The 24,750-nt window shown below is 37.6% G+C and overlaps 1 protein-coding gene across 1 annotated transcript in view; it reads right to left on the minus strand.

Annotated features, from left to right (window-relative positions):
* The window catches only part of SETDB2 (SET domain bifurcated histone lysine methyltransferase 2), a 67,483-nt gene that overhangs the window by 38,953 nt on the left and 3,780 nt on the right, over positions 1–24,750 (minus strand). Inside the window, 2 exon segments of the mRNA XM_037037862.1 lie at positions 3,364–3,460; positions 8,358–8,423. Coding sequence (XP_036893757.1) covers positions 3,364–3,460; positions 8,358–8,423 — 163 coding nt within the window.

Raw genomic sequence — 24,750 nt, forward strand, 5'->3', positions numbered from 1 at the left:
TGTGCAAGATAAAAGACTGACTAGTTGCCTCTTCAACACCCCCAACCAGGGCCCTGGCCTACAACTTAGGCATGTGCCCTGACCAAGACTCAACCTATGACCTCTTGGTCCACAGGTGATGCCCATCCCCACTGAGCCACACTGGTCAGGGGTGTGTTGTGTATTTAAAAAAAAAATAAGCTCTTTTGGGTTTGTGTGCATGTGATATGTAAAGCCAAATGGCTTAAGCTCACACTTGGGTCTTTTAGCATGGAGCAAAACCCCACTTTCACCATGTATTGTTAGCGAAAACTACACACCAGGTATATCTCTAATAAATTCCACTAATTAAGCTGCCTGCGTGTCCTAACAAACCAAAGTACTTAACTAAGAAAAAGAATTAAGACTGGTTTCCTAACATCACAAAAGTAGGTATCTTTGTAAAAAAATTATCATTGGAATAAATTTATTTTTATGTTTACCTATGTCAGAGCTCACATATATGAAGTGGAAATTAAACTCAAGAATGAAAGATAGAAAGCCAGTTTCCTATCAGACAAAAGATTTTCACTCTGGTTTGCCACTGACAAATTATATGACATTAAGCAATTCAGGTGGGATTGAGAACCTGCGTTTTAAATTATTCACCATTTAGTTTGCCAGTTTGCCTGTGGGCTACTGGCCTGTGAGAGGTTTAACTACTGAAAGTAAAACAGTAACAAACTCATGATCTGCAGAGGAAATACAAAAGAATTATTTAAACATAATTCTGCTCAAGATTAAAATGTGGTCTTGGACTTTGCAATGGCTACATAAGAAAATCCTGAGCCTAAATAGACTCATCCCTTTAAATGAAAAGATCTCAGGAAGTTCAACTCAAAGCCTCAAATCAGGACAAAGCCTCTAAATGGGAATGTAGCACAAGAATTGCAGGTTCTAAGGAAATCAAGTCCTGATTAAGCAATCACAAATAATCTTAATGAGATGGGAAAGCAATTAGAGAAGCCAATTTCATTCTCTGGGAAGCTCAGACTTTTAAAAGAATACTACAAAATAAAGAAAAGTGTCACAAAGGCTCAAGCCTATTAAGAACTAAAATTTCCAAAAATGTTAATAAAACAACAAAATTTTTCAAGCTATGTTTGGAACAAAATGACAATCTATTGCGGAAAGACCATAATAAGTTAATCGATAATAGAGAAAAGAAGTTCAAAAACAATTTGTCTTTGCCTTTTTTATCTATAACTATCACTGCCCTCAGTTGGAAAGATCAGACAAAAATTAGAAGAAACAGAAGTCTGTGATAGTTAAAAATAGGTCCTAGAATGTTAGTTTTACAGATATTTAAGATTCTAGGCCCAAACAAATTAAATCCCAATGTATTAACAAAATTTTAAATATAAATGAAAAATGGAAAACTGTTGCCCTGATTTTTGTTTTTAAAATGGAACATTCCAGAAAGTACATAATAATTACCTTACTATAGATCCCTAAAGAATTCTGAAAAACAGAATCAGGCATTTGAGTTTTAAATACTACTTATAATTTGAAAAGACAACATGGACAAGGTATGAAAAAATACAAATAATTATCCTTTTTGATAAGGATTGATAAACTTTGGTAATAATATAGAATGCTATAGCAGTGAATCTTTTAAGACAGAGGAACGTAGCTGGGACAATAGTACAGCTAAATAAATTCCCAATTGGTTGAACAGTTCTTTCTGAGGAGTAATGAAAAGAGGTCTCTAGCAGTGAGCTACAATAAAGACTAGAAAGCTTATTTAATATATTTGTGCAAGGTGAAAAGCTAGTAAGAAAACATAAGAGATTAAAAACTCAAAAGGATTCTGATAAGCTAAAACAATAAACTTAAAACCAAGAGAGGCACTTAACAAGAATAAACCAACTCTTTCATTTAGGCTTAAAATATAATTATATAAACATAAGACGGGGAAGTTTGGTGGTAATTTATGTAAAAATCTATTTTAATGAGTTAGAGTGTTAAAGGTAATAAAATTTTATGCTATATATAAGAAGGTCAGAAGTAGGCTAGTGAAATGGCCAGTTAAAGAGGTTTAAAAGTGCCCTGGCTGGTGTGCCTCAGTGGACTGAGCACTGACCTGCAAACCAGAGTCACTGGTTCAATTCCTAGTCAGGGCATGCCTGGGTTGCAAGCTGGGTCCCCAGTTGTGGGGTGTGAAAGACATCCACACATTGATGTTTCTCACATCCCTTTCTCCCTCCCTTCCCCTCTATCTAAAAATAAATAAATAAAATCTGGGTGGTTTTTTTTTTAGTTTTAAAACTGTGAACTTAGCATTCTCTAACAGCTGTTTGAAATAAATTTTGAGCCTTTTAGACTCAAACTGCAAAGACATCTGTAATATTTGTAAATGTAAATTGTATGTAATAGTGTCAACCAACAACTCTCATGATCAAAAAAAAATAATTCTATATTGACAATTTTTAAAGGATTTTACTTATTAAATTTTAGGAGAAAGGGAAAAAGAGGGAGAAATGGTGGGAGAGAAACATGGATATGAGAGAGAAACATCTATTGGTTTTCTCTTGTATGTAACCCAACCTGGACTGAACCCACAACCCAGGCATGTGCCCTGACCCAGTATTGAATCAGCTATCCTTTGCTTTGCATGGTCAACACCCAACCAAGCCACACCAGTCGGGGTTATTGGTTGGGTCACTTTAATATGTAGCTGAAAGGACAATCAAATTAATGACTTCCTTTCTAAAGACATTTTTTAGATTTTTGATATTCTGTTCTTTACTCTAGCATAAAACATTTTCATAAACTTCCCTTTAACTAGTAGCTAAAAGTTTTAGCACAGGCATTATCTACTAAACATAAAGACTAAATGTCAAGAGTGGCAGATTTCTTCCTATACAATTCTACTGAGGAATTCTGTTGCAGAATCTTTACTGAAATTACTTGTAAAAGAAGAAAAGGTCAGAAAAATGTAGCCATTCTTATAAACTTTCTGCTACTAATTTAGAGATTTTAGCCAATACTGAAAAAATACTTGAAAAATACTCAACTTAAAAAAAAAAACAAGAAAAAGATTTTCATAGTAAAGAAAAAACAATTTGGTAGATTTCAGTATAATAATAATATACAAAGACATCTTAAGCTAAATTTTATTGAAAGACTTGATTATCTAAGGATATTAACAAAATAAATAACCTATTAAGGGACTAATGAACCTTTATCCCATACAAAATACTAAAATGTACAACTTTCAATGCTTTTGATGGAATTTTCTTTGATATATTCTATCTACTCTTCTGTCAAATGATTATAAATAGTAAATCTCTATCTGGGAGCAAGAGCATTAAGAACATGAATAAATTTAACTGATACACATACAGAACTGTACAGTCTTCTGGAAAGGATTCTTCGTATGATGTAGATGGCCATGAATGTGATTTGTTTTCCTGTTCATTCTCAGTCACAGACTTATGAGCTACATGAAAGAAAAATACACATATCAGGAACAAGTACGCCAATTAAAAATCATCCAGTCTAATGTCTAAGTAATACCTTAATTAACTAGAGATATATGAAGTCCTTAAATCTGAAAACATATCAAGATAAACACGATTTACCCCAAAAGTTAGGTGTCAATATTTTAAAAAAAAGAAAGAAAGACAAGATGAAATAAGACTTAAGAAAGAATAGATTTCTAATTCAGAAACTCCAGTTTGGCCTAAACTGTATCTGATTTTTAATCAACCATTAAGATCCACATTAAGTGTCCCTACTTCAGCTGGCATTTTACAGAAAAATAACATAACTCTTAAAGGCTCTATAAAAAGGTCACAAAGAGGTAACTTTATATATTCTTTGTTTTCTCATTGTTTTACTATTACCTATTTTATGGGGGGGTAATGGGGTAGGATATCTGTGTATCTCTTTTTGTCTTTCCATTTGTATTTTCACATTTCTCTTAGTCTCTCCTATATCTTCCTGAACTTAATTTCATTTTTTGTCCATTTTTCTTAATCTATTCTTTTAACATGACTATAATATAGAAATAAGCTATGTATTTAATGAAAAAAATTACAGATTTCCAGTTCTTATTGTAAAAAATGGTATGTGGAATACTTTGTATGTTTGGTTTAAATAATATATTTTTAAAAAATATGCTGTTTCCTACACAATGATGGACCTGAGAAAAAAAAGATTTCTCATCCTGCCTCAGATTATTCACTTGTCTTGGTCCTTTAGTGCTGAACAGTCTTATTAATAAAAAGAGAAAAAGGTTTAAATAAATAAAAGTTTAAGTTATAACCCAAGGACACTCCTTGATTCATGGAAAAACAAATATTCTTCTTTACTTACCTAGGTAAAGAAAAAAGGTTTAAAATCTGATAATTGAAGAGAGCTATATAAACTAACTATTAAAAACAAAAAACAACCAGAACTGCCAGAAAATCAAACTGCATGGAAGTCCAACAACCAAGGAGTTAAAGAAACATTCATCCAGACTGGTAAGAGGGGCTGAGATGGGCAGCCAGGATGGAGACGAAATGAGGCAAGGAGGTGGCTGCAGGACCTGGATGGCCAGGTGGTAGCTGGCACACTGGGTAGTCCCACATTTGTGTGTGGATAAACCAGGAGGAGCAAGGTAGTGATAGAGATTTCATAACCCAGGGTTCCAGCCAGGGAAAGAAAGCCTCAAAACCTCTGACTGAAAAAACACCTGTGAGGGTTGCAGCAGCAGGAAAAACACCCAGCCTCACAGGAGAGTTCACTGGAGAGATCCACATGGTCCTACAATGCAAACACACCTGCCCACCCAGGAATCACACCAGAAGAGCCCAATTATGATTGTGGTTAGCCGGGGAAGTGATGGAAAGCCAGCCAAGAGCAGAGAAAGTGACACTATTCCCTCAGACCCATCCCCCACATACAGCACCACAACCCAGTGAACTGGCTGTCCCACCCTGATGAATACCTAAGGCTCCGCCCCTTACTACGCAATAGGCCCACCCAGACAAAAAAATATGGCCCAAACGAAAGAACAGATCAAAGGTCCAAGAATAGAACTAAGCAGTGAAGAGACAGCCAACCTATTAGATGCACAGTTCAAGACACTGGTAATCAGGATGATAACAGAAATGGTTGAGTATGGTTGCAAAATAGAGGAAGAAGTAAAGGCTATGCAAAGTGAAATAAGTAACAATGTACAGGGAACCAACAGTGAAGAGAAAGAAACAGGGAGTCAAATCAACAGTTTGGAGGAGAAGGAAGCAATAAACATTCAACCAGAACAGAATGAAGAAACAAGAATTCAAAAAAACGAGAAGCTCTGGGACAACTTTAAACATTCCAACATCCAAAACATAGGGATGCTGGAAGTTGAAGAGGAAGAATAATAAATTGAAAAGTTATTTGAAAAATAATGGAGAACTTCCCTAATTTGCCAAAGGAAACAGACTTCCAAGAAGTCCAAGAAGCTCAGAGAGTCCCAAAGCACTTGGACCCAGGGAAGCATACACCAAGGCGCATCATAATTACATTACCCAAGATTAAAGACAAACAGAAAATCTTTTGTTTGTTTGTTTAACGTATTTTTCTCATTGATTATGCTATTACAAGCAGAGAATCTTAAAAGCAGCAAGAGCCTTGGCTGGTGTGGCTCAATGGATTGAGTGCCAGCCTGTCAACCAAAGGGCCGCCAGTTTGATTCACAGTCAGGGCACATGCCTGGGTTGCAGGACAGGTTGCTGAGAAGCAACCATGTACAGATGTTTCTCTCCCTCTCTTTCTCCCTCCCTTCCCCTCTCTCCAAAAATAAATAAATAAAATCTCTCTTTTTTTTAAAGCAGTAAGAGAAAAGGAGACAGTTACCTATAAAGGAGTGCCCATAAGACTGTCGGCTGATTTCTCAAAAGAAACTTTGCAGGCAAGAAGGGGCTAGAAAGAAGTATTCCAAGTCAGGAAAGGTGAGGACCTACACCCAAGATTACTCTATTCAGCAAAGCTATCAGTTAGAATGGAAGGGCAAATAAAGTGCTTCCCAGATAAGGTCAAGTTAAAGAAGTCCATCATTCACCCAGCCTTTATTATATGAAATGTTAAAGGGACTTATCTAAGAAAAAGAAGATCAAAAGTATGATGAACAGTAAAACGACAAAAAATTCAGAGCTAATAACAACCAAACCTAAAAAAAGCCCACAAAAACAAACTAAGCAAACAACTAGAACAGGAACAGAATCACAGAAATGGATATCACATGGAGGGTTATCAGAAGAGAGATGGAGGGGGAAGAATGTGGGAAAAGGTATAGGGAATAAGAAGCATATGGCCCTGGCTGGTGTAGCTCAGTGGATTGAGCACAGGCCTGCGAACCAGAGGATTGTGGTTCAATTCCCAGTCAGGGCACATGCCTGGGTTGCAGGCCAGTTCCCTGCAGGCCAACTCCCAGCAAGGGATGCGCGAAAGGCAACCATACATTGATGTCTCTCTCCCTCTCTCCCTCCCCTCTAAAGATAAATAAATAAATATATTAAAAAAAAGAAGCATAAATTGTAGGTACAAAATAGACGGGGGAGGTCAAGAATAATATGGGAAATGGAGAAACCAAAGAACTTACATGTATGATCCATGGACATGAACTAAGGGGTAGGAGAGTGCCGGTGGGTGTGGGTGCAGGGCAGAAGGGAATAAAGGAGAGAAAAAAATGGGACAACTGTAATAACATAATCAATAAAATACATTTTAAAATAAAAAAGTAAGACTTACTGAAAAAAAATGGAGATTTAAAATTAATCATGTATTGAAGGGGGAAAGGGGAAAAATTTCTATCAAGAATATGATATCCAATCCTTTGTATAAGCACACTGCAAATATTTATAGTTTGTTATACAGAAGCAAGAAAAATAAAGGTAATTTATGACTTGTGGAGTACACTAGGCTGGCTCTGGGATGGCTTGTTTTGACGTCAACACCAAATCCTTTTGTTTCTCCCAGTCTCAGTATTTTTTAAAATACTAACATAAAATTTTATTACTAGAAAGTTGTTAATACTTGTATTTGCCAAAACTGTTAATTGCATATTTCCCCCATCACTTACAAACACTGGTCTACCACTAGCAAACACGTACTTTTATTTTAATACATTCATTACATTTCAAATTAACTGCATAAAAAAGATGAAATTATAATACTAATAAGCATTCCCATTGAGAAAATTATTACTTTAAAAGACTGAAACTAAAACCCAACTTACTTTATTTTAGTGGTAAACAGACTGTCTCAAGAAGAAAAAAAGAATTGTTTAGAATTACCTGTATTTCCTCTGACCACCTCCTGCACTTAAAAGCCTTTCTTCCAAACTAATGTATGAAGGGCAAGTTAATTCCAAGTGCAAATGAAGGATAGTGTGATAGCTTAACTGTTTCCTTACAGAATCTACTATTCTAAAAATGTTAGTTATTGAAATTGAGAATATTTATCAGTAACAAAAGATTTCTTTAAAATATACTGATAATGCTAAGCTATATTTTCAGAGATTTAAAACCTTAGGGCTCCAAATTATAACAGTGAAAATTATTATAATTTATTGATATTTCATAGTAGCAATTAAAATCTAGTAAATGTACTTCTTCAATACTTTAGCAAATCAGTGAAAGACTAAGATTTGTAAGATAATAATTCTAATAAAGTAATGTTTAATTTTTCTCTTTCTAGCCCTGGTATACTATCTTTGATTAATTCCTTCTAAAATAAATTTGTTTAGCCCTGGCTGGTGTGGCTCAGTGGACTGAGCGTGGGCTGCGAACCAGGGGGTCGCTGGTTCAATTCCCAGTTAGGGCACAAGCCTGGGTTGCAGGCCAGGTCCCCCCAGTGGGGGCCATGTGAGAAGCAATCACACCTGATGTTTCTCTCTCTTTCTCCCTCCCTTCCCCTTTCTCTAAAAATAAATGAGTAAAATCTTAAAAAATAAAATAAATGTGTTTAGAGTTTAGCAGACTGATAGTCTAATAATAATGTAAAAATAAAAAATTTGCCACCCATTTACCTATACCAGAACATTCTTTTCTAGTATTGTTCTTCACACAAAACTGGATGACAGTGGTTTGGAGTCTTAAAATTCTATTTGCCCTTGGTATACAAAAACTTTTTTGAAGAGATACATTTGTTCATTCCTTCCCTAGGGGGCTTTGTAGGGTATGCATTTCTTATCACTGAATGGGTAGAGATTTTCATTTAATAGGGAAACTTATTTATATAATTTACCAGTATAGGTCTTACATTTTATTTTAAATTATCTTTTGTTAATTAGCCTGAGAGGCCTGCTTCAGATCAAGAAAATAACAGAGAATACTCTAGGTTGGGATTAGAAATGTACATACCTTTTATCAGTGTTGAATTGTTACGTCTAGTGGCTTCATTCACTAGAATCATTGCTTGGATGTATTCTGTTAAGGAAAGGAAAAAAAGAACAAAAGCAATCAGCAGTAGTATTACCTTTATTCAAGTGCCAACTGTATAAAACAATCTACGTATTTTATTTCATTTAATCTTCACAACTCCTCTGAGATGGCCTTATAAATATCTGTATTAGAGAGCAACAAATTACAGTTTAGAGGTTAACCTATTCCTTTCGGGACATTCAGCTAGGAAGTGGTACTTGATTCAGTCCTAGGTATAGTGGACTCATGAAAGCATGGGAAAATAATGTTAAAGTGAAAAACAGTACTCACTTTTTGGACAAGTACATAATAAGCCAATGTTATGAGAATATCCAGAAAGAACTCAAAATAGCCTAGAAAAAAAGAAACATCTGGGTGTAACAGATGTGGTATGAGGCTCAGAACAGTGTTTGAGCTAGGGGGACTCCTGAAACCAGAGAAGTCCCTCCTCCTCCCAGGAATATAGAAAATAGGGGAAAAATCCCAAAGAAGCCTCCACAGCCAAGGCTAGGAGATGAGCTATTTTGTGAATCAATATCAGGAGGCCAGTGTTACAGTTATGCAAATAGATGTGCTAAGCCAGGGAGATGGGCATGACTGACTCATGACATAGCTTGAGAAGCTTGCTGTGCCTGCCTGGGAGAAGCAGAAAATGGGTTCACTCCCAGTCATGGGCCACACCTGCCTGCACTAACAACAGCAGCCAGAGAAAGGCAGAAGATAACAGAGAACTGGCAGATGTAGTCAACTGTGGGAGGAGTTGCAAATGGGGTTAAGGAAGAGGTGCCTATATTTAAACAAGGTGCAGCAGCAATTCTCCCTCTGTTCTTGCTTGGGAAGGAGAAGGGCTTTCTTGGCCATGAGAGAAGCAGTGGTGAAGGAGGAGACATGCTATCTGTGGTAAGTGATTTTTTACTACTCTGTTTGAAAGACAGCAGTGAGATGGGAGATGTAAACAAGCAGCTGTGCAGTTTATAACGAAGAAGGAGGCCATGCGACCTGGAGTAATAAGAAAGGAGTAATAAGAAAGGGCTTCCTTGCAAGATCCTGTCCTGCTGCACCTGGACTTTACCTGGATTTTAAGATCTGTGTCTTTCCTGAGGTTCACCATGATCCAGAGTAACATGGCACATGTCTGGTCATTCAAAGAGGTGCCATGTGGATGGGACCCACTCTGCTCAGAAACATGGGGAAAATTTTGTTTGAAAATCATCTCTCCTAATGGAACGAGGAGGTTTCCACATGAAAGTCTTATGATCTACAACCAACCAGAGTTGAAGAAAAAAATTCAAACCTTCATTGACTGTACTGACCACCTACCTATACACAGTTTTGCTTTCAGAAGCCTAATAGAGCAAGTTCTGCTTAAACAAGATACAATATAGTTATATGTACCACTGTATGTAAAAAACACTAGTTGTCACTGAATGATAGGATAATGGATACTTTTTGCTATGCTTTCTATGTGTACCAAATGCTGTACATTAACAGACATTATTTTTGTAATACCCCCCCCCCCCAAAAAAAAAGAGAAAAAAGAAATAGGGTGGGGTAAAAGGTAGCCTGAGTTAAAGAGATATATTTAGTGGCTATTCAAAATAAGCATCTTCTCCATTTTTACAATATAGCCATGGTACGGTAAAAGCAAGATTTTATAGAAGCAGACCAAGCACACATATAAAAAAGGCAAACGGAACTGATGTCAGGATTTTAGATGATGAAGAAATCACTTGATTTTTAAAACAAACAACAAGGGCCTTGCCCAAAATAATGATGTTAGGTAAGCACGCCTTGCCTCCTTACATAACCACATCAAAATTACAACTAAACTATCACTCAGAACTAGCAGAAATCAAGCTGAATAGAAGTCCTACAACCAAGGAATTAAAGAAGAAACCACATCTATCCAGAGTGGTAGGAGGGGCAGAGACACAGAGACGTAGAATGGGCCAGTTAAAATACCAATGTGTGGTGGATAAAAATCTATAGAGATATCCTGGGAGCAAGGAACCCCAACCCAGGGTTCCACTGCCAGGAAGATAAGCCCCAATAACTTCTGGCTGTAAAACCACCAGGGACTCAGTAGATGGAAGAAACTGTTGAATTCCCCAGCAGTTACCTCTAAAGAACCCACACACAGACTTACCCAGACTTACTTCCTCTGAGCTGAGCACTGGGGCAGCAGCTTAAAAAGCACCAGTGACACATGGAGAGGAAATGAAGTACCTGGCATCAGGGCAAGAGCTGAAGACAGTTTTCTCCCAGACAAAACAGCAGGCGGAAGCCATTGTTGCTTTTTTGTACCCTCCCCACAAAGAGCCACACAGCCACCAGACAGGTGCCATATGTGATATAACATCTACCTGGTTAACACTGTTTGCCCAGCCCTGGTGATTCCCTGAGGCTCTCAGCCCAACCCAATTTACAAACCCACCAAACCTGTTACCAGTGGCTTTTCCATATGAATGCTTCTCTTGGCTCATGCTTTAGGATCTTCCTAAATCCTCACAGCTGGTCTCACCAAGCCCCTGGACCTATCACAAAATGGTTCCAGGCCTGGCACAAACAGCAGCTGGCTTTGGTTCACAGCCTGGCCATGGGCACTCCTAAACCCAGCACAAGCAGTGTCCATCTGCAGATTGCTTTATAGCTTATTCCAAGTTACCTAGATAGAACACAGGCAGTGGCTGACTCTGCACTGCAAGTCTATCTCCTGGGAAACTCCAGAGCCTGTGCATCCATTGTAGAGCTACAGACCACAGCAGATCAGTACCACCTAAACACCTCCACAAATAACACCCTCAAGGGGCAGAGTAAGCAGGCACTAGAGTCCTGATGAAGTAAGTTCTGCTCCATGGAGTGGGCCTCAGCACTGCTGATCCTCCACAGAGGGCAGAGGTTGGTAGTAAGTTGTCACAGCCAATCCTTGCCGCTGACTGGCCTGAGTAAATCCTCCCATTGATCTGCCAACAGCAACCAAGGCTCAAGTACAAGAGGAGAGTGTGCTCAGTCCACACGAAGGGTGCATCTCAAGTACCCAGCTACGGTGATAGGGGAGGCTGTGCCACTGGACCCAACAGGACACCTACTTCATTAGTCCATGCAGCGAAGGCATGGAGTCAAAGCAGCTCTACCTCATAATACACAGAAACAAACACAGGGAGGCTCCCCAAACAAAGGAGACAAAGAAACATGGCCCAAATGAAAGAACAGATCAAAACTCCAGAAAAAGAGCTAAACAAAATGGAAATAGGCAATCTATCAGATGCAGAATTCAAAATATTGGTTACAAGGATACTCGAGGGACTTAGTGAGAAACTTGGCAGCATAAAAAAGATCCAGTCAGAAACAAAGCCTATAATAATAGGCTCTTTTCAAATAAGGAACAATTTACAGGGAAACGACAGCAGAGTGCATGAAGCCAAGAACAGACCAATGATTTGGAACATAAGTATGCAAAAAAGAACAAATTAGAACAAGAAAAAGAATCTAAAAAATGGGGACAGCATAAGTGGCCCCTGAGATAACTTCAAGTGGCCCAACATTCACATCATAGGGGTGCCAGAAGGAGTAGAGAAAGAGCAAGAAATTGGAAATCTATGTGAAAAAATAATGAAAGAAAACATCCCTAATTTAGTGAAGGAAATGGACATGCAAGTCGAGAAAGCAGAGAGATTGTCCAACAAGATGGATGCCAAAAGGCCCACTCTAAGACACTTATAATGAAAATGCCAAATATTAAAGATGAAGAGGAGAAAAAAATGGCAGCGGAGTAGGACAGAGCGACTCCAGTTCTCGTACTCCTGGAAAAAAATCCTGGCAGATCTACTGAGCAATCAGTGCAACCAATTCCCCAACCAACAATTCACCAGCATTTATGAAAATAACAGACCAGATATAGTGATGGACCAGACAGCTATGGGTTGGTGGAGTCTCAGGAACGTGAGTAAGGACGGAGGTGGCCAGGACAACAGCCCCTGGCCAGCGTGTAAAGACCTCGGAGCTGCTGCTGCCGCAGCACTCGGGGCCCAGAGGCTTCAGTTTGGGCCCAGTGACAGGGGCATCTGCCACAGAGGACTCATCAGGAGTCCGGCACCAGTGAGTAAAGACGAAAGCGGCAGTGGCAGGGCCTGCTGCCCTCGGCCAGCCCTTAATGGCCTCGGAGACACTGCTGCCCCCGTGTCAGGGGTGTAGAGGCTTCCCCCTGCAGCCAGCGTGGAGGGTGTCTACTTCGGAGGACTCATCGGGAGCTTGGCACCCAGTGGAGCCTTGGGCCAGCTACAGGGTCCTTGGAAGAGAGCTGGTTCCCTCCCTCCCCATCTAGGCGATGCTGGGTGGCAGAGACCTGTCTGCCTAGGTTTGCAGGGAGGATGGCAAGGACGGGGGGCCATGCTCAGTTGTGATCTTTGTGGTCGCCAGCCCACAAGACCGCCAGCCCGGGATATTAGAGAGGAGCATTGTCGGAAGCAGTACGGTTGGTGATTGGGCTGGGCTGAGACGCAGGCTTTCTGGAGAAGTTTTTATTGGACAGTGGATTGAGGTGTTCTCCTGTGAAGGCACCTTGACTTGCTTCTCACCCAGCCACAGGACTGGAAAGGACCAGTAACAGATCCCCTGAAACCCAGGCAGCCTGTCAGGTGGGCGGGCACCTGCACCCCAGTCTGGTAGTCTGGCTGGTGGGTGGGTGTGCGCCTGGGCCTACAACCCAGCCCACAGAGGGGTCCTGCTGAAACCAGGAAAACCGGATTGGACAGTTTGAAACCAAAAAGGGAAGGTTTTTTGTTTTTTTTTCTTTACTTTTTTAAACTTTCTTTCAGTAATTGTATATTTTTTAAATTTTATTGTTGCTGTATCTTTCAGTACTTTATTCCTCTCCTTTCTTTTTTCCTGTTTTAGTCCTTCTTCCTTTCATCCCAAACTTACCACTTTGCTCACTTCTCCTGCCCTTTTTTTGTGTTTGTTTGTTTGTTTCCTGCTTTCTATACCACTTAAATACTTCACAACACATCTCTCTGGTCTTACCCTTCTTTACAGGTTCCTGAATTCTATTACTGTAGTGATTAACTCTTACTTGCTCACAGGCTACACCTATTTACTATTCCTTACTCTCTCTCACCTTACCTCAAAATCTGACCGCCTGCAACCACACTCCTTTCTAAATACAACTCACAAGCCTTCCCTCCCCAAATAGAGACTTATCTTTGCTCTATCCCTTCTTAAACGTGAAAAATTGAGTTGAAGATTACAGTTAACACTATATATAGCCTACAGATCTTCTATCTTTTCTCTACCGGCTGTGACTGTAAATGTCATAAAGTACTCTCCTGCTGTCATAAACCATTCTGCCTCCCACTCCAACTGATCACACATGCACAAAGAAAGGAGTAGGTGGAAGTACAGAACATCAAGATACCCGCAGGACACTGCACCACTGAATTTCACAGGTATTCTACCACAGAAGTTCACACCATAAACCTAGGAAGTCAGAACAGATCAATTTAAGAAGCTGAAGCTAACAAGAACAGTCTCATAAACAATAGGAAGACAAAGAAATAATGCCCAAATGAAAGAAAAGGAGGAAGTCTCAGAAATAATGTTAGATTGAAAGGCAAGTCAGCTATCAGATATTGAATTCAAAGCACTGGTTATGAGGAAATTCAAAGAGCTCACAATGAGCAACCAGAAACAACAGATGAGCTACCAGAAACTAGAGGGGAGCTATGATGAGCTCAACCCAAACTATATCAACATTAAAAAGGAAATAGAAACTACCAGCAAAGGCCACGAGGAAATGAAGAATACAATTTCTGAACTGAATAACACAGTAGAAGGAATGAAAAGCAGGATCAATGCGGCTGAAGATCGGATCAGAAAGTTGGAGGACACAGTAGAAAAAATCTCCCAGAAACAGCAGGAAAGGGAAAGGAGGCTCAGAAAGAATGCAGAGGGATTAAGAGAAATGCAAAACAGTATGAAACGTAATAATATCCAAATAATAGGAATATCAGAAGGAGAGGAAGAAGAACAAGGGATAGAAAACCTATTTGAAAGAGTAATGATGGAAAATTTTCCTAATTTGATAAGAGAAAAAGTTACACAAATCCAGGAATCACAGAGAGTCCCATTCAAGAGGAACCCAAAGAGGCCCACTTCAAGACACACAATCATTAAAATGGCACCATTCTAAGACAAAGAGAGTATCTTAAAGGCACCAAGGGAGAAAAAGAAAGTAACATACAAGGGAGCCCCAAAAAGGTTAACTACTCACTTCTCAATGGAAACACTCTAAGCAAGAAGAAAATGGCAAGAAATATTCCAAGTAATAAGAACTAAGACCTACAACCAAGGCTACTTTACCCAGTAAGGCTCTCCATCAAGATAGAAAGTCAAATAAAGAGCTTCCGAGACAAAGAAGTCTAAAAGAATATGCCTCCACCAAACTGGCTCTATGAGAAATACTAAAAGGACTGCTGTAAGGAAAGGAAGGAAAAGAGAGAGACAGAGAGGAACACTGGTACAAAAATGGCAATGATTAAGTACTTATCAATAATAACCTTAAATGTAAGTGGATTAAATGCTCCAATCAAAAGACATAGAATAGCTGAATGGATAAGAAAACATGACCCACACATATGCTGCCTACAAGAGACCCACCTCAGATCAAAAGACCATCACAGACTAAAAGTGAAAGGCTGGAAACAAATTTGTCAAGCAAATGGACAGGAAAAAAAAGCCCAGGTAGCAATTCTCATATGAGACAAAACAGATTTCAAAAAAAGGGCCATAAAGAGAGACCCAGAAGGTCACTTCATAATACTCAAGGGAAGAATCCACCAAGAAGACATTAACATCCTAAATATATATGCACTCAACATAGGAGCACCCAAATATATAAGGAAAATCCTAGAGGACGTCAAGAAAGATATTGACAGCAACACAATTATACTAGGGGATTTTAACACCCCACTGTCAAAGATGGACAGATCTTCCAAACAAAATATCAACAAAGATACAGCTGCACTAAACAACACCCTAGATGAAATGGACCTAATTGATATATATAGAGCCCTTCATCCCAAAGAATCTAAATACACATTCTTTTCAAATGCACATGGAACATTTTCAAAGGTAGACCACATGATAGGAAACAAAACAAGCCTCAACAAACTCATAAAACTGAAATCATACCAAGCATTTTCTCTGACCACAAGGGACTGAAATTAGAAACTAACCCCAAAGAAAAAGACCCAAAACATCCGAACTCATGAAGACTGAATGGTACAGTATTAAACAATGAATGGGTAAACACTGAAATTAGGGAAGAAATCAAAAAGCTTCTTGAAACAAATGAAAATGAACTCACAATAACACAAAATTTATGGGACAAGTGAAGGCAGTCCTGAGAGGGAAGTTCATACCAATACAGGCTTATCTAAAGAAGATGGAAACATTTCAAACAAACAACCTATCCCAACGCCTGCAAGAACTCGAGGAGCAACAACAATGACAGCCCACAGCAAGTACAATGAAGGAAATAACCAAGATCAGAGCAGAATTAAATGACATATAGACTAAAAGCACAATTCTAAGGATCAATGAATCCAGGAGTTTGTTGTTTGAAAAGATAAACAAAATAGACAAGCCTTTAATTAGGCTCACTAGGAAAAGAAGAGAGAGGGCCGAAATAAACACAATCAGAAATGAAAGAGGAGAAATTACAACTGATACGACAGAAATAGAAGGGACTGAAAGAAATTACTATGAAGAATTGTATGCCAAAAAATTTGAAAACCTAGGTGAAATGGACAAATTTCTAGAAAAATATAATCTTCCAAAACTCAATGAAGAAGTAGAAAGCCTGATCAGACCAATAACAACAGATCAAATTGAAGCAGTAATCAAAAAACTCCCATCACACGAAAGCCCTGAACCAGATGGTTTCACAGGAGAAACCAAAGCATTTAAGGAAGAGCTAACCCCTATTCTTCACAGACTATTCCAAAAAATGCAAAATGATGGGAAACTCCCAAACTCTTTTTATGAAGACAGCATCATCCTAATTCCAAAACGAGATAGAGACACAACAAAGAAAGAAAACTTCAGGCTAGCATCACAGATGAACATAGATGCTAAAATCCTCAACAAAATATTGGCAAATCGCATCCAACAATACATCAAAAATATCATACACCACTACCAAGGGGGGATTCATCCCAGGGATGCAAGGGTGGTTCAATATCCACAAATCTGTAAATGTAATACATCACATAAACAAAAGCAATCACAAAACCACATGACCATATGAATAGATGGGGAAAAAGCTTTTGATAAGGTACAACACCCATTTATGATAAAGGTACTCAGCAAAGTGGGAACAGAGGGAGCATTCCCCAATATAATAAAGGCCATATATGATAGACCTACAGCGAACATCATACTATATGGGCAAAAAGTAAAACCTTTTCCAATAAGATCAGGAACAAGACAAGGTTGTCCACTTTCACCTCTTCTATTCAATATAGTATTCGAAGTTTTAGGCTCAGCAATTAGGCAAGAAAAGGAAATAAAAGGCATTCAAATCGGAAAGGAGGAAATAACACTGTCATTGTTTGCAGATGACATGTTAGTGTACATGGAAAATCCTATAGACTCTACCAAAAAAATGCTCGAACTAATAAGTGAATTTGGCAAAACAGTAGGGTACAAAGTCAATATACAGAAATCAAAGGCATTTTTGTATACTAACAATGAATCGGCAGAAGCAGAAATGAAGAAAAAATTCCATTCAATGTAGCAAAAACAAAAATAAAATATCTGGGAAGAAATCTAACCAAGGAGATAAAAGACCTGAATGCAGACAATTACACAACACTGAAGAAAGAAATCAAGCAAGACAAAAACAAATGGAAACATATACCATGTTCATGGATTGGAAGAATTAACATCATCAAAATGTCCATACTACCCAAAGCAGTTTACAGATTCAATGCAATACCTATTAAAGTACCAATGGCATATTTCACAGACATAGAACAAACACTTCAAAAATTTATATGGAACCATAAATGACCCTGAATAGCAGCTGCAATGTTGAGAAAGAAGAACAAAGTAGGAGGGATCACAATACCTGATATCAAACTGTATTACAAGGCCACTGTAATCAAAACAGCCTGGTACTGGCATAAAAACAGGCACATAGACCAATGGAACAGAACAGAGAACCCAGAAATAAACCCAACTCTCTACAGTCAATTAATATTGGACAAAGGGGGCAGTAAACATAAAAATGGGGTAAAGATAGCCTCTTCAACAAATGGTATTGGGAGAACTGGACAGCTACATGCAAAAAAATGAAACTTGAGCACCAACTTATAACATACACCAAAATAAATTCAAGGTGAATAAAAGACTTAAATATAAGCCATGACACCATTAAAGTCCTAGAGTAGAATGTTGGCAGGAAAATCTCAGATATTCCATGCAGCAAGATTTTTACTGATATGTCCCCTAGAGCAAGGAACATACAGGAAAGAATAAACAAATGGTATCTCATCAAAATAAAAAGCTTCTGCACAGCTAAAGAAAACAGCATTAAAATAAAAAGACAACCAACTGTATGGGAAAACATATTTGCCAATGATACCTCAGACAAAGGTTTAATCTCCAAAATATACAAAGAACTCACATGACTTCACTCTAAGAAGACAACTAACCCAATTAAAAAATGGGGAAAGGACTTCAACAGACACTTCTCTAAGGAGGACATACAGAGGATCCAGAGACATATAAAGAGATGCTCAATATTGCTTGCTATCAGAGAGATGCAAATTAAAACCAAAATGACATGCCACTTTACACTGGTGAGAATGGCTATCATAATAAACAAGGCAATAAACAACAAATGTTGGAGAGGGTGTGGGGAAAAGGGGACTCTGGTCCACTGTTGGTGAGATTGCAGACTGGTACAACCATTATGGAAAAGAGTATAGAATTTTCTCAGAAAACTAAAATTGGACCTGCCTTTTGACCCAGCAATTCCACTGCTCGGATTGTATCCTAAGAACCCTAAAACACCAATCCCAAAGAACATATGCACCCCAATGTTCATAGCAGCACAATTTACAATAGCCAAGAGTTCGAACCAGCCTAGGTACCCGTCAGTAAATGAATGGATCAAAAAACTATGGTACATATACACAATGGAATTCTATGCAGCAGAAAGAAAGAAGGAGCTCGTACCTTTTGCAACAGCATGGATGGAACAGCATGGAAAGCATCATGCTGAGTGAAATAAGCCAGGTGTTGAAGGACAAATACCATATGATCTCACCTTTAACAAGAAGCTGAACAACAAGACAAACAAGCAAGCAAAATATAACCAACGACACTGAAATAGAGAACAGGCTGACAGTGACGAGAGTAGAGGGGGAGGAAGTTTCAGGGGAAGTACGGGAGGGATTTAGAGGAACAAATATAAAAGATACAGGGACAACAACTACGAAGGGTGGAAATCGGACTGGGGGAAACATGGGGGGTGGGATGGGAGTAATAGACAGCAAACTGTACTTGAAAAATAATTAAATACATGAAAAAAATAAGTACAAATAGGTAGTTATCGAATAGCCATGGAAATGGAAAGTATAGCACAGGAAAGGGAGTAGCTAAAGAACCTGACCAACTCGTCATTTACATGGCCAAAGGACATGAACAGTGATGGCAAGACTTCCTGATGCAGTATTGCTGCTGTAGATGGAGAGGGCACAGGAAAACTGTAAGTTGTCAGGAGAACTGTAATAGCATAATGAATGTAAGTTAAAAAATTTTTAATTAAAAAAATTTTAGGCTGTAAGGTCCATTGAAGTTGATGGTTTCAGAAACATCTCAACAATTGTTGAAATTACTAAATATCCCAAAATAATGCCTTTTAAAATGCCATTTATATCAACTTTTAAATAATTATGTGAAACAAAATGTTTATAAGTTTTTATATGTATTTTTATAAACATGAGCTAAAATTTTATATCTCAACAACTAACACCGTAACAATTCCTAGAGAAATAATCCTATCAATGTTAAAAACAAAAATATGAGATCACAATGACTTCAAAAAGAATAAAATATTCAGTAATAAATCTAACTAAGGATGTAAAAACCTATACTCAAATAATTATAGGACACCGAAGAAACTGAAGATACAAGTGGAAGCACATACCATGTTCGTGGATAGAAAGAATTAACATCATTATAATGTCCATCCTTCCCAAAGCAATATACAGATTCAATGCAATTCCTATCAAGATTCCAATGATGCATTTTACAGAACTAGAATAAATATTTCAAAAACTTGTATGGAACCACAAAGGGCCCTGCATAGCAACAGCCACCCCGAGAAAGAAGAAAGTTAGAAGAATCATACTACCTAATACCGATGTATAATATAAGGCCATAGTAATCAAAACAGCATGGTACTGGTATAAAACCAGATATATAGATCAATGAAACAAAAGAGAGAGCCCTGACATAAACTCACACCTTTATAGTCAATATTCAACAGAGGAAGAAAGCATGTACAATGGGCTAGAACTAGTTTATTCAATAAATGGTGCTCGAAAAACTGGACAGATACATGCATAAAAATGAAACTAGGCCACCTCCTTAAACTTCACATAAGAATAAATTCAAAAAGGAATTAAAGACTTAAATGTTAGACTCAAAACCATAAAAAAATCCTAGAAGAAAACACATGCAATAAAATCTCGAGCACTGCTTGTAGCAGTACGTTCTCTAATATATCTCCTCAGGCAAGAGAAACAAAAGGAAAAATACACAAATGGGACTAAATCAAAGTTTTGCACAGCAAAGGAAACCATCAACAAAGCAAAAAGATAACCCACAGAATGGGAGAAGTTACTCACCAATACATCTTGGAAAGGAGTTAATAATCAAAATATATAAAGAACTTTTAAAACTGAACATCAAAATACCACACAATCCATTTAAAAATGGGAAAAGGGCCTGAATAGACACTTCTCTAAAAAGGAAATGCACATTGCCTATAATCATGTGAAAACAGGTTCAATGTCAATCATTATCAGAGAAATACAAATTAAAATCACAATAAGATATCACCTCACCCAGGTCAGAATGGCTATCATTAATAAATCAATGAACAACAAGTGGTGGCAAGGATGTAGAGAAAGGGGAACACTTTTCTACTGTTCTGGGGAATGCAGGTTGGTGCAGCCACTGTGGAAAGTAGTATGGAGATACCTAAAAAATTAAAAATGGATCTCCCTTTTGACCCTGTGATCTTACTTCTGGAAATATATCCAAAGGAACCTAAAACACTAATTCTAAAAACATAAGTGCCATTAATTTCATTGTAGTATTATTTATAATCCCCAAGATACAGAAGCAGCCCAAGTGTCCATCAGTATATGAGTGGATAAAACAACAGGGATATTTACACAGTGGACTACTACTCAGCTGTAAAAGAAAAAATTTTACCCTTTGCAACAGCATGAATGGATCTGGAGAACATTATGCCAAATGAAATCTAATACCGAATGATTTCATTCATATGTGGAATCTTAATAAACTGAAATAACAAGCAAAACAGGTGCAATAAAAGAGAGCAAGATGACATCTATGGGAGGGTGGTTCACGGGTGGAGCCATAAAGTACAAAGGAAAAATGACTCACAGACATGGACAACAGGGTGGTGATTGTGGGGGGCGGGGAGAATATAAGGTGGATAAATGGTAATGGAAAAAATACAATAAAAATTTTTAAATAAAAGAATGAAGCAATCAAAATACATTTGCAAAAGCCAAATCTAACTTAAAACATGTGTAAGAGTAACACATGTTTTATATATTTTATAAAATATATATAAAATATTAAACACTACTTAAGTTAATGTGTAAAATGTTAAAATCAATTAATGGGGACAATGGAGGAACATAATAATTGCACTCTAGAAAGGTCATTGGAGAAGACATTAGGATTAATGAGATCCCATTAAGTTTACAAAAAAAACCCACCATTTTCCTTAATAAAAACTAAACCTAAGACCTGTAAGTTTTGTAAAGGAGTGAGTATCTTCCTAAGAGGCTTGGGCCTCAGAGTCTTAAAACTCTTCCTGGCAAAGTCACCTTACCCATAAGGGAACCCTGGCTAATTATGGCTGTTGCTACCACAGCAGCCTCAGGAGGGGTGTTATTTCCCAGTTAACATTCAGGCTAGATGTGTACTACACAAGACAACCTATCTTTAATTCCCATTGGCACTGTTCAGAGAAGGTTTCAACATTTAAAACAATGTTACAACAAAAGGGATGAGAACTGTAGAGGCAGGCAGTGGCCAGGGCATAAGGGCCTTGTGTACAATGCTAACAAATCTTATTTATATGGATGTTTTTCTCCCTATCTTTTCCCTCTCTCTTAAAAATAAATTAATAAAATCTTTTTTTAATAAAATCTTTTTTAAAAAGGTTTTATTTATTTTTAGAGAGAGGGGAAAAGGAAGGAGAAAGAGAGGGAGAGGAACATCCATATGTGGTTGCCTCTTGCGCATGCATACTGGGGACCTGGCCTGCAACCCAGGCATGTGTAGATTGGGAATAGAGCCAGTGACACTTTGATTCGAAGGCCGGCACTAAATCCACGGAGCCACACCAGCCAGGGCTAAATACACAATTTTTAAATAAATAAACTCTATTTGGGTGATACTCCCTCATAATTTAAAAGGGAATACAGCCTTAGACAAAAGGAATTAAGTTTTAAATGTGGAATTTTAGTGACCATTCAGCTAGGTAGAGCAAGGTTTTCTCAGAATCCTTAAAATCATTAAGTTTTTCACTGACCAACAACCAAAAAAAACCCACTTCTTTTAGGCAAAACTATTTGTAAAACATGTAATTGATTATTGTTCCCATGATTCTCTTCATGTACATGAATCATTACTTCATACTAGGGATTTGTCTTTATTTGAGGTTGACACCTAGAAAGGAAGGATTTTGAAAGATATTTAGAAATAGCTTTTGATATCATTAGAATCCTCTGCTAAACTTCAGGGTAGAGAAAATAAGCAGTGATACTGAAAGACAGCAGTCAGGATTTAAAAGTATTTTTTTCAGTGACCATCATTTAAAACTGTTAGAGCCCTGACTCAGTTGATTGGAGCATCCTCTTGTAGAACAAAAGGCTTTGGTTTCAATTCTCAGTCAGGGCATTCATAGGTTATGGGTTCAATATCCAGACAGGGCACACACATGAGGCAACTGATTGATGTTTCCCTCTCACATCAATGTTTCTCTCTCTCCCTTCTCCCAATCCTCTCTAAAACTCAGGAAACATTTCCTTAGGTGAGGATTTAAAAATGATTAAATAAAAATAAAAGTTAGAAATGTCAACACATGATACCAAATGATATTGACGGGAAGCACTTAATAATGAATGGTAAAAAGGGTAAAAACTTAATTTTGGAGTGGATTAATAACAAGGGCACTGCCAATATAATTTAAGAAAATAAAGTCAATCAGCAAATACTGAACCTATTTCCTTACAGAATAAATAAATGTAATTCAGTAATTCATATTTGTTTGTTTTGAGTTTTTAATGTTTTTATTTTTCTGATATAATCTTATACTGCTAGGTTTATTTCTTGTATTTCAATGGCTACTGTTCCTCATCTCTTCCTTCTTGATCATTCTTCATCTTCTTGTTATGGAAAATTTAACCACAGTAGTATTAAGTGAGATAAGAGGTAATAAACCTATCTGATAAATGAGATTAAGAGATTCAGTTCATAAATTTTTCAAATGAAGACTCATAAGAAACATTATAACTAACTTTCATTTTCAACTGTATAGATAGGTGGTTACTACAATGTAAGCAATTTTAGTTTCTTGCTCCTTTACTTTTTTGTGCATTGTATGCATGCTGAGGATTATAATCTAAAACTGCAAATATTGGCCCTGGCTGGTGTAGCTCCATGGATTGAGTGCGGGCCTGTGAAGCAAAGGATTGCTGTTTGATTCCCAGTCAGGGCACAATTCTGGGTTGCAGGCCAGTTCCCAGTAGGGGACGCACGAGAAGCAACCATACATTCATATTTCTTTCCCTTTCTCCTTCCCTTCCCCTCTAAAGATAAATAAAATCTTCAAAATTAAAAAAAATAAAAATAAATAAAACTGCAAATATTTCAGTACATGTCACTAGGTGACAGTTACAAGGAGTACAGAAGCAGGTGTTCAATTGACAATCAAATTAGTTACTATCAGTGCTGCCATTTGCCTGCAGAAATGAAGAGCACTATCTGACAGCTACTGTCTGTCTAAACTTGCTCCCTTACTTAGTTAGATATGATAATTTATTACAAGAGCATAATCATGAAGAAGTACAGCGGCTTAAAGAAGGAAGGCAAATTATATAGTTACACTATATGTCTCCCAAACTTACTTCAGATAGACCATCTTTGTAAACAGGCAATGCTCATGAATTACACCGATTTAAACTCATTCACTAAGTGAATATACAGGGAGTACTTACCAAGTACATTGATAATGTCCTAGGTACACAGAAATATATTCATTTCTATAAAAAGCTTTATTTCTATATATTCCTTGAGGAGCTTCAAGGACATTAGTCTAGAGGGTCTCTAAGACATCTTGGAGCCTAGTATCAATCAGCAAAGTATGGTCTATGACCTTTTGGGGAGGTCTCCGAACCTATTCAGAGAATATACTAGGTCAAACTATTTTTACAGTAATACGAAGACATTATTTGCCCTTTTTTCCTATATTGGTACTGATGGTACAAAAGCACTGGTGAGTGTTGCTTTTAGCATGAATTAAGGAAGGCACCAAGTACCAGTAAGTCACTGTATTCTTCACCACCAATTTCACTTCAGAATGTTTGACCTGTATGCTAAATTATCTGGGGTTTTTTTTCATGAAAACTATTTTTCCTTAAAAGGCCCAATAATAAAATTATGGTTTTATGGACTTGGGTGTTTGGCATACATTTTCTTGAAAATGAAAAAAGTGAGACTATCACTTGAAGGACAGAACTGACAGCATTTATTGCTAATAATGCTGGTTCAAACTACCAATGTAAAACTAGAAATTTGGAAATCTTGCACCTGCCATGGTAAGCTTGACAGTTTCTCAATAATTAATCACTTTATGATGATATTGGTAGCAATATTAAGAAACATGATTTTTTAAGTGTATGATAAAATATGTCAGCACTGGAAAAATCTGTATTATTCACTGAATCAATATCTTCTAAATGGTCAATTCATGATGCTATAAAATCATACATGTGTAAAA

Source organism: Sturnira hondurensis, unplaced genomic scaffold (genome assembly GCF_014824575.4).
Source record: "Sturnira hondurensis isolate 20B ecotype Veracruz unplaced genomic scaffold, ASM1482457v3 Scaffold0001918, whole genome shotgun sequence".
NCBI classification, from domain to species: Eukaryota; Metazoa; Chordata; class Mammalia; order Chiroptera; family Phyllostomidae; genus Sturnira; species Sturnira hondurensis.